The 11531-nt window shown below is 48.9% G+C and overlaps 1 protein-coding gene across 1 annotated transcript; it reads right to left on the minus strand.

Moving 5' to 3' along the window:
* Positions 1-273: 273 nt before the first annotated feature.
* Positions 274-1209, minus strand: LOC311513669 (olfactory receptor 51G2-like; the record flags this gene model as incomplete). Its single annotated transcript, XM_084615649.1, has 1 exon — positions 274-1209. The coding sequence occupies one exon, from the start codon at positions 1207-1209 to the stop codon at positions 274-276; it is 936 nt and encodes a 311-aa protein (XP_084471775.1).
* Positions 1210-11531: the final 10322 nt, after the last annotated feature.

Below are 11531 nucleotides of genomic sequence, written 5' to 3' on the forward strand. Positions count from 1 at the left end.
AACTACGTGTCCAAACTACGTTTCCCAGTAAACCCAGATAAAGTTTGGTGGTGGCAGTGGAAATCCAAGGGGAAAGGGTAAAATTAATTTGTACCTTGGGAAAGTTTTAACCTAAGCTGGTAAAAGTAAGCTTAGGAGGTTTTTATGCAGGTCACCACATCTGTACCCTAGAGTTCAGAGTGGGGAAGGAACCTTGACAAGGATAGAAAAGGTGGCCAATGTTTTTTTGTCTCCCATGTCACCAGCACTGGGGTCAGGTGATGAACTGACCCTTCATTTGATGAACACTCTGATTATCCTCACACGAAGGTGTTTGCTTTTCACACTGTACACAATTGGGTTCATCAGGGGTGGGACCAGCATAGAGATGTAGCCCAGGATAATCTCAGGCATGGGAGAAGAGCCCTCCCTGAATCTGTGTATCACAGACAATCCGATTGCTGGTGTGTAGAAGAGCAGGACGGCACAGAGGTGGGAGACGCAGGTGTTCAGGGCCCTGAGGCACTCTGTGTGGGACGTGATGCTTAGCACTATTTTGAGAATCATCACATAAGAGAGAAAGATTAGCAGCGAGTCCAATCCCATCATTAAGAGTTTAGTAAACAAGCCATAGATGTTATTGACTGTGATATCTGAACAAGCCATCTTCATGACCTCATTGTGCACGCAGTACGAATGGGAGACGACATTGTCTCGACAGTATCGGAACCGTTTCAGGAGAATGGGGAGTGGGAGAGTTACAGCCACTCCTCTTAATACACACACCAGTCCCATCTTGCCTATTCTTGGCAGAGTTAAGATAGAAGCATATCTCAGTGGATAACAGATCGCGATGAAGCGGTCAAAGGCCATCAACAAGAGCACAGAGGATTCAATGCATTGAAGTGAGGGGATGAAGAGCAGCTGGGTAAAACAGGCATCCAGGCTGATCTCCCTAGAGTTAAACAAGTATATTCCCAGTATCGTCGGCATGGTGGCTATCAATAAGCCAAGGTCTGCGATGGCCAACATGGAAAGGAAAATGTACATAGGCTCGTGGAGGCTTGGATCTGTTTTTATAATGAACAGAATGACTGAATTTCCTACTATCGAAATAGCATACATGAAGCAGAAGGGGATAGAAATCCAGAGATGGATGTCTTCCTGCCCAGGTATCCCAGTGAGAAAGAACACTACAGAGTTGAATTTGGTGTCATTGACAGCTGACATAATGTACTGGGCAGGTCCAGGGAGTTTTGAACTTTACTTCCTGAAAGGAAAAAGGAGAGGAGACTAGATGAGATTTAATGAGACATCTTTCTGCTCTCAGTGAAGTCTAGAGACTCCCAGAAGCTCAAGGAAGATCAGCAAAAACATAGTCTTGGATTTACACCATTGAAAGGAAGATAGGCACTGCCAAACCTGTTATCCCAGTATCCAGTAGCCAGTTCCAGATGCTGCAGAGGAAGGTGGAAGAAGCCCTGCAATACGCAGCTCTGAGATAACCTGCTCCAAGGGAAATTTTCCCCCTGACACACACTAGTTATACATATTTGTGGTGTAAATCAGGAAGGTTTATAGCCCTTCCAAGAGTTATTTTTTTTAAATCCTCACTACTCTAACTGGATATTCTGGTTACTCATATAAATATCCATTCCCTCTTTGAATCCTGCTAAGTTCTTTGTCTCTTTGATATCTTGTGACTGTGAGTTCTGCAGTCTACTTGAGCACTGTGTGATTTTATAATTGTGATCTTGACACAGACACCGTGTCTGGCCCTCCTCTTCTGAGTGTAGCCCATTCTATCATGACATGTATGTAAACACAGGCAAGTGCATGGTGAAAATGGTATTTATGTGTCCTGCATTCAGGGTATTTATACACGTTTCATTGCCTCATGATATCTTTTTTTATTTTCTCCACTCCTGAGAGTTTAAGTTATACCACTGCCTCTTTGCAGTTTTTGGGGATAAATTCTTAGGGCCAGGTTCTTAATTCAATAACATTGACTTCAACTGCACCACTCTAGATTTGCATGTGTAAATTCAATCAGAACCAGGCTCTATTATCTTTCTGTTACCAAATGCTCCTGGTGATACACTCTGACACCCAAAAATCCCTCCAAGAGAAGCGCTTTGCCTGGCCAGCGTTGACTAAATCCAGGGAGTTCAATCATCCTACAAGTCTCTCTTCATAGAATATCAGGGTTGGAATGGACCTCAGGAGGTCATCTAGTCCAACCCCCTGCTGAAAGCAGGAGCAAGCCCCAAATCTCCCCCTCAAGGACTGAACTCACAACGCTGGGTTTAGCAGGCCAATGCTCAAACCACTGAGCTATCCCCTCCTCACATAACCTGCGTCCTCACCCCATGCAAGGTTCTATAGATATCTGACAAGTTACAAGCTAACACAAACAGTTAATTCAGCTCTGTGTGGGAGGTGTCAGGGTTCCCTCTCCACTCTGAACTCTGGGGTACAGATGTGGGGATCCACATGAAAGACCCCCTAATATTATTTCTACCAGCTTAGGTTAAAACTTACCCAAGGCACAAATCCTTTCCTTGTCCTTGGCCAGTATTGCTGCTACCACCAAGTGATTTAGACAAAAATCCAGGAAAAAGGGCCACTTGGAGTCCTTGTTTCCCCAAAATATTGCAGGAGAATTCATGGAAATGGAACTACATTTCCCACAGGAAAGTAGTCTATTGTTCTCTCTCTCTCTTTCTCTGTCTCTGTCCTGTATTTCTAAAATACATAGCACTTTAAAATGATATTGGGACAGACATGGAGCTGAGATGCCATAATAATGTGTAGGTTAAACCCAGTTCTGGGGATGTTTGCTTATAGCTATATTGGGTTAACAACTGAGATGGCTATTGAAACCAGTATGGCTTTTCTATATTTAATAGCAGGCTGCTGGAAAACAAGAAGGAAGGGAAGGAACAGCAGAAGAAAAAAAAACATCTCTCAGTAAAGACTTCAGGGAGGTTGAGAGACAACACCGGAGCTACAGCGTGGGAAGAGCCTATTTCCAGGCTCAAGCCAGGTTACCCAGTTTGTTTTGTTAGTGCTGGGAGTCTGTAGAGAGGTGGGGCTGCTGTTGCTGAGAAACTTTTCAGACTGACAGGCACAGACAACACTGGGGAAGACTCAAACCCCTCAGCCTGCCTGGTCCCTGTCAGAGAGGGAGGGCTGGGAGTCAAGCCTTTTGTTTGAAAACCTTCTTATCCCCCCATGTTACTCTTCATTCCTACTGTTCACATTAAACAGTATTCTGGTTCAAGAAGGCTGGCTGGTCACTCATCTCACGACTGCTCACATCCTCCTAAAGGGAAGAACCGCAGGTGTCGAACCCACTCGAACCGGCAGGGCAAGCACAGTCGAATTGCAGTGTGCGGTACCCCAGGGGATAGTCTGAGGGTGGAAGGATTGCGGGATTCCACCCCATGAGAGGAAAGGGTACGAGGACTGACATGTAGCACTCGGAGAACAGAGGGGGGAATAGATGCTGGTAGGCCGGTGACTCTGAGGGTTATCTACATGAGAGAGATTCTAGAGCTCTCAGCCAGAATGGAAATAGAAATATGCCTCATCAGACCTTTCACCGCAGGGCAATCAGCTCTGAATTCCTGCACTCACAATTAACCTGGAGAATAAAAACTTTGAAAATGCATTTGATGATTAAATTTCCAGCAGCAAATAAACCTTAGGTGATAGGAGAACTAGTCAGTGATATTCTGTGGGTCTCCTCGCACTCAGCCCCTGGCAGCATCTGGCCCAGAGCACACAGCACCTATACAAATATGGCCCCTTGAGAAATCCTGACACAGGGCATTGGGGTTTTAACACTCTGAGCTCTTTTTGAATCTCAGATTTCTGTGTAGCTTCAAGAACCCAGCGTAGAGCATGGGTACATTTAGGGGAGGGGTTCCCAAGCTACCTAGCGCTGCCTGCCCTCCAGCCCCTGTCACTGAGACACACCGACAGCCCATCTGAATCCTCTGCTGTTGCACAGAAAATCTGCAACTGGAAACAGCTTCCAGCCTTTCCCCTTCACTTCGCATTTTAAAGATAGTGGAACCTGCCAACATACCCAATTCCTACTAGAAGGGGAGCTGCTGACACCAGAGGTCTTCACCCTAAGGGACAAGGAGTCACCAGACAGTTTGCACAGGCAGGAGACAGTATCTGTTCAGATGCGGGGGATTTGTCTTTATGAAACATGCTTGAACAACCCCTTGGGGGCCACTTGGCCATCAGGGAAACTCAGCTGCTTGGCTTTGTGTGCACCAGCTTTAACCCCCACTATGGCCAATGGCAAACTGCAGGAGGACAAATCACAGGGGATGCGTAGTCATGCTACCCTATTGGACTGTAGTGCAAGACCTGCTAGACAGTCTATACCTGGAATACAGGCTTGCCATCACTGTTTGTGTGGTTCAGATTTTTCAAATGGATACATTGGGGGTGGCTGCGTGGTAATGATGATGCTATCACAGCTGTGATCCTGCTGAAATGAAATAATAAAATAATAATAATAATAAACAATATAATATAGGACAAGATTTCGCCCAAGCAGGGTGCAGGCCAGGGAAGGGAGATTCCACAAGGCTCCCAACATGGAAATATCCCTTGGATCATCCCTTCTCCCTGAGGAATGAAAAGAGGGACCCAGGATCCAAAGCTATGCACAGATCTCAGTCATCCACTTCCAGCTCGGCCTACCCATGATCTCTGTGCCTGCACACCTGCTCTAGGACCCTCTCCAGGCCGGTGGTAGCACAGATTCCTTAGAGATGTGCTACCAGGGCCTGCCACAGTAGCCACTGCCCACAGGATCTGCTTAAGGGGGCGTTGTACAAGGTGGAGGGGGCTGAGGAGGTAGTATGTGATACTCATCTGCCTGGGTTCATCAGTAATGTCCCTGGAGTCCATGTAGATTATTGATGAACGCAGGAAGCTTAGTGACACAGACCACTGTGACAGATTGTCACCACAGGCATGTAGTCTGGGAGCCATGGGAACCACTGGGCGCCTTAACCCTCCCACTTGTCTGGCCAATCTTACACTGCTCTGCAATCTCTGTTATCACCCAGCAGGACAGCAAGTGGGGCCACACACCCAAATGAGCTGTCTGAGTGCTTTACCTAAAAGAAAGTTAAAGTCAGGCAGGAGACAACAGCCAATTTCCAAGCTCCCCCGCCTTTCAACCTTGCTGGAGTCTAAACCCAGCATTATACCCTCTTGCACTGCACAGGTGCCTGTATAGTGTAAGCTCATTAATAAAGATCACTTTCCCATTGATGTGGGAATGATATGCAACAGCATTTGGACACAGAGCTGAGATTTTTGCCAGACACATTGCTCAAATCATGCTGGTAAAGATAAAGCATAAAAAAAAATTATTAACTACAAAAGGATGGATTTTAAGTGATTATAAGTGATAGCAAACCGATCAAAGCAGATTACCTGTCAAATAAATAAAAATGCTAACTAAGCCTAACATACTAGATCAATTGGATATAAATTATCAATTTCTCACCCTGACTGGTGATAGAAGCAGTCCACCAAGTTTCCATGTGCAGGCTAGAAATCCCTTTAGCCTGGGTACATCATTTTCACCAGGTCAGTCTTTCTTCCTCAGGTGTTTGAAGGAGGTCGCTTGTGTGGGGAGTGAGTCCAAGAAATGATGTCACTCTCCCTCTTACATAGTTTTTCCACAGAGAAAAAAAGTTTGTCCTTTGTTTCAAGACAAGTTCCCAGTCCAGTGTGTGGAAAAATACAAGTACCAAAATGGAGTTCAGTATCACGTGGTCTGTTCCCATGTCCTTGGATGCCCTGTTGAGTCATAGCATCCATTACTGATAGGCTGGCTGAAATGTTCACAGGAAAGCTAACCTCTTCCATGGTCCATTGTCTTTGTTTATGAGCCATCTATATTTTAGTCACGGCTATTTTTAGTAAAAGTCTTGGACAGGTCACGCACAGTAAACAAAAATTAATGGCCTATAACCTGTCCATGACTTTTGCTATATACTGCTAATTAATCGTGGGGTGCTCAGGGGGAGGGGATGGGGTGGCAAACTGCGAGGAAGGCAGAGGCACTCGTACTGGGGAATGGGGGTTGGCAGGGCTGGCAGGCTCCCTACCCACCTCCATGGGTCCCGGCAACTCCTACGCACAGGGGAACTGTAGCCAATAAGAGCTATGGGTGTGGGGTCTGTGGGTGCGGGCAGCACACGGAGCCCCCTGGCCTCTCCTTCTAAGAGCTGCAGGGACATCCCAGAGGGAGACAGGGTTCCCCCCACCACGAGGTAAGAGCCACCCCACACTACAATCCCCTGCCTCTAGCCCTGAGTCCACTCCCAAACACCAAAACTGCTGCTGCTGGCCGAGGTCCTTTCTTTCTCTTTCTTTCTTCATTTCTTTGCCTGGCAGTTCCCTGGGTAGTTTCTTTGACTCAATTTCTTGCTCTTTGAATTCCAAAATTCTCTGTTGGGCAGCTGCTTCAGCTTTCTTCTGAGTTTCCATATCTTTTATCTGTAATTCTTTTAACTCCAAAAGTCTTTTATGTTCCTTTTCTTTTTCTTCTGCCTGAAAATCCTATTCAACATATTGTAACAAAGTTCCTCCTCTACCTTGGTGGGTCCTGCGCTTATTGGCGGGTTTTGCTTGCCTCAGAGATTCATGGCAGCCCTCAGTTTGGCCACTTTCATGGCTCAAATCTGCCATTCACTCAGATAACCTCATCGCTGGCCAGTATGGGGGAAAAAGAGTAAGAACAATCCCCGCATTTTCTGCTGATCCACCATGTGGGTGAGGGACCAGCTCAGAGACCTTCACCTCTGGTGGAAGCTCCTGTGTTGGGTCAGGAGTTGGGAGGTTTGGGGGAAACCCGGGTCCACCCTCTACCCTGGATTCCAGCCCAGGGCCCTGTGGACTGCAGCTGTCTAGAGTGCCTCCTGGAACAGCTGTGCGACAGCTACAACTTCCTGGGCTACTTCCCCATGGCCTCCTCCCGACACCTTCTTTGTCCTCACGACAGGACCTTCCTCCAGATGTCTGTTAACACTTGCACTCCTCAGTCCTCCAGCAGTACGTCCTCTCACTCCCAGCTCCTTACGCGCACACCTCACTAACTGGAGTGACAGCCTTTTTAAACCAGGTGTCCTGATTAGCCTTAATTAGTTCTAGCAGCTTCCCAATTGGCTACAGGTGTCCTAATTAGCCTGCCTGCCTTAATTAGTTCTAGAAAGTTCTTGAGTGTTCTGGAATGGTCCCTGTTATCTTACCCAGGGAAAAGGGACCTGCTTAACCTGGAACTAATGTATCTACCTTCGACCACTCTCTTGTAGCCATCTGGTTTGACCCTGTCACAATATTCATAAATGATCTGGAAAAAGGGGTAAACAGTGAGGTGGCACAATTTGAAGATGATACAAAATTATTAAAGATAGTTAAGAGCCAGGCAGACTGCGAAGAGCTACAAAAGGATCTCTCAAAACTGGGTGACTGGGCAATGAAACGGCAGATGAAATTTAATGTTGATAAATGCAAAGTAATGGACATTGGAAAGCATAATCCCAACTATACATAGAAAATGATGGGGTAAATTAGCTTGTTACCACTCAAGAAAGAGATCTCAGAGTCATGTGGATAGTTCTCTGAAATCATCCATTCAATGTGCAACAGCAATCAAAAAAGCAAACAGAATGCAGGGAATAATTAACAAAGGGATAGATAATAGGACAGAAAATATCATGTTGCCTCTATGTAAATCCATGGTATGCCGACATCTTGAATACTGAGTGCAGATGTGGTCGCCCCATCTCAAAAAAGTTATTTTGGAATTGGAAAAGGTTCAGAAAAGGGCAACAGAAATTATTAGGGGTATGGAACAGCTTCCATATGAGTAGAGGTTAATAAGACTGGGACTTTTCGGCGTGGAAAAGATACGACTAAGGGGGGATATGATTGAGGTCTATAAAATCAAGACTGGTGTAGAGAAAGTAGATAAGGAAGTGTTGTTTACTACTTCTCATAAAACAAGAACTGGGGTCACCCATTAATGGCTATTAGCCAGGATGGGCAGTGATGGTGTCCCCATCCTCTGTTTGCCAGAAGCTGGGAATGGGTGACAGGAGATGGATCATTTGATGATTACCTGTTCTGTTCATTCCCTCTGGGGCACCTGGCATTGACCACTGTAGGAAGACAGGATACTAGGCTAGATGGACCCTTGGGCTAACCCAGTCTGGCCGTTCTTATGTTCTTAATTGTCCCACTGTTAGAGCTGGGAGCAACACCCCATCAATGCTAAACTTTTATCACCAAGCAGGTCTGACTGGACACCTCAGTTTCTTCCATTTGGGTGCTTTTGACCAGAGCTACACAATCACCCCCAGCCTACTTAAAAGTAGTAGCTATATTAACAGACAACATAAAGCATTAGAGAAAATGATTTTAAAATAACAGGCAGCTGTCACATATCTACACTCATCTATCTCATGTATCACTTCAAGCTAAGTTACTCAGGCTTTCCCAAGGATTTCTTGGGAGTAGTGGTGTAGCTAGAACAGAAAAACTGGATGGGCCCACCTTTCAGGTGGGCAGGCAATGACAGGGGGCCTGCATCCCCCCACAGAGGCAGATCAGGATTTGTGGGGCCCTGGCTGGCCCAGGACAACTGGGGGTCCCTCCCCACCCCTTCTGCAGCCCCGCTCCTTCCAGACAGTGGCTTTGGGGTATGGGGGCTTGCTGCTCCCGGTGTTCCTGTGGATTAGTGGGGTCAGGGCAGGGGGAATTGTCCCACTTCCCCTACGCAGCACTCCTGCAGGGGAGCAGGGTTGGGATGAATGGGAGTGACCCACTTCCCCTGTCCAGTGATCCTGCCTGCCAGTGGGTCCAGTCTCCCACTCCCCCCCTGCGCTCTTCCCATGCTCCGACCCACTCCCCGTGAGGAGAGGCAGGTGGAGGGAGTAGAGCAAGCACCCATGCTCGGACCCTGCTTATCCACAGGAGTGCTGGGTAGGTGGAGCTGACTGGGGCTGCTCCATTGGCCCAGACCCAGTTGCTAATATGCTATTGGCCCAGACCGGCACCCACAAGGCACACCTCATTTGGGCTGGGTGACTAGGGCATCATCACATGAGACTGGCAGGAGAGGGACACAGCTGGACACCGAGCTGCAGTCGGGAGTCCCAGCCAGTGGATTGGGAGGCTTTGCCCCGATTTGGGTGGGCCTGGATGCTAAACAGGTGGGCCACGGCCCACCCAGGCCCACCCATGATGACGCCCCTGCTTCGAACCCAGCCTAGTTTCCCTGTGTCCCTGACAGTATCTTCCCATCTGTTTGCCCCTTTCTTTTGGAAGCAGCCTTTGCTGAAACCTGTGTGAGCCTGGGACCAGCCACCGTAGTGCTCAGCCATGTCCATGTTACTGGGAGAAGGTGTGAAGCTGACCTTTGCCCTGAGACTGCTTTCGCCCAACGAGACAGTCTAAGATGAGGAGCCCATGGCTGCTGCTCCATTGTTTGGCAGTTAGACCCATTCTGCCTCAATGGCTGCAAACACCGGTCTGGTGACTGTGCTGAAAGGCTTGACTTTATCGTGACTATCCAACATTCCCCTCAGAAATCCACTACCTACCCCTCACTGTCTCTCCTGAGCACCCCCACATCTGCCACAGACACCCAAGTGCTGGAGTCACGGGGTTTCCCAGAAGCCAGTTGTCACTGGAGGCTGTGGTAAGAGGCCTTTTATAGACAAATGTTGCTCTGTGGAACCCTGACACAGCCCTGATCTTAGGGTCTCAGAGTATCTGAGCACCTTGAATGTATTTATCCTCACACCACCACTGTAAGGGAGGGCAGGGCTATTATCCACCTGTGCAGGGGGTCAGAGACAGCCCAGGGCTTGCCTACAGTCACACATGGCAAAGGAATCAAACCCAGCTGACTGGAGTTGCAGAGCCGTGCCCAGACAACAGGACCAGCCTTCCAGCCATCTGAGCGGTGACAGGCCCGGCTGGATTCTCTGCTACACCAGCAGAGCTCCTGCCTTCGCCATAGAGAGCAGGGACGGCAAGGAGCCAGTTAGAGGGGTTTGATTTGCTGGCCTGTTCTCCTCCCTGCCTCAGTGGGGTTTAGAGCAGCCTAGGGGCTGAGCTAAACTCTGCCCACTGGTAACAGCTTTCAAGTGCATAGCTCACTCTTGCTAAGTCCTTGGGGATGGGAGCCACACCAGAGTGCCCCCTAGTGGCTTGAGGCAGCCCTGCAGACACCCTGCCCTTCCCTCTAAGGTCCGTGCAATAATTTACTCTCAGCCCGGAGTACTTAAAACAAGAGCCCCCTTTGTGGGGTCGCATTAATTCAGTCTTCTCTAAAACACAAGATCTCCTACCCTCCAGCCCCATTCTTCTGCTTTCCGCAGGAGCCCCCCACAAAACTTCTTTTTGGGGTGAGCATAGGTTCAGGCTTGCTGCAACCCCTGTTCCCTTTCTGCAGAGGCACCGCTCCCGGTCCCATCTCTTCCAACCAGGCCATTCCCCCTACTCCTCCACTTCCCCTGATGCTCCACCCCCCGCCCCCACAGCCAGGCCACCTGCCAGGCTGTGGTAAGAGCTATCCCGGGAGCCAAGGCTGGTGTGGAGAGCTCCAGATTCTCCCTCTTCTCTGGAGTGCATCTTGGGGGGCAGGAACACAGGCTGGGGGCTTCCCTTGGGCCCCACAGCCCTCTATCAAGTGCAGGTGGAGGATCGGGGCTCCTGACAGTGGCTCTAGCTCCCCAGACACCTTTTACCATAGCCTGGCTTTAGCTTCTGGCCTGGAGAATGGAAGGAGCGTTGAGGGAAGAGGGGGAGCAGAGGGTGGGGCCACACAGGGGAAGAAGAGGGGCAGGGGCAGCATCACAGAAGGGGTGGGGATCCTGCCTCTGTCCCTTTTTTCATTTTGAAGAGGTGGTCACCGTACAGTGAATGGGCTGGGCTGGGATAGGAGCCAGCTGTGACTCTGTTGGGGAGATGAGAACCGTTTCTGCTCTTTTTCATTGCTGGGGAAGCACAAATGGGGGGAGGAGGAGGAGGAAACCCGGGCCTGAGTCTCTTGCCAGGACTCCTGTGTGTCAGGCCCTCACTCACATAGCAAGCTCTGCCCTGCCTCCGTGGGGAGTGCGCTCAGAGGTGTGCTGTGTGCAGAGCTGTTAATGGTCTTAGGGGCTTTGCCTGAATGGCTTCTCCGGCGGCTCCTGCTTTAATCATGTCTCCGACGTGACTCAGTCACAAGCACCTGGCTGAGGTCGTGGGGGAAGGGTGCCCCTGGAACAGCCTCTGTCCACAGCTGGTGCAGCCCCCCTAGATCACACAGCATGCAGATCTTTTGGGAAGAGCCAGGACTGTGACAGCAGAACACCTCTGCATTGTTTTTCATGGCCTGTGAATGTTTAAATACAGACGGGACAGGGAAAGGCCGGGTGTAATAGGAAACAACATTCACATCCCTTCTCTTTATTGACTGTATCAATAAGAATTCTGAGGTTGGAGCAGCGATCGACACA

Source organism: Lepidochelys olivacea (assembly GCF_965140295.1).
Source record: "Lepidochelys olivacea isolate rLepOli2 genome assembly, chromosome: 1".
NCBI lineage: Eukaryota > Metazoa > Chordata > Testudines > Cheloniidae > Lepidochelys > Lepidochelys olivacea.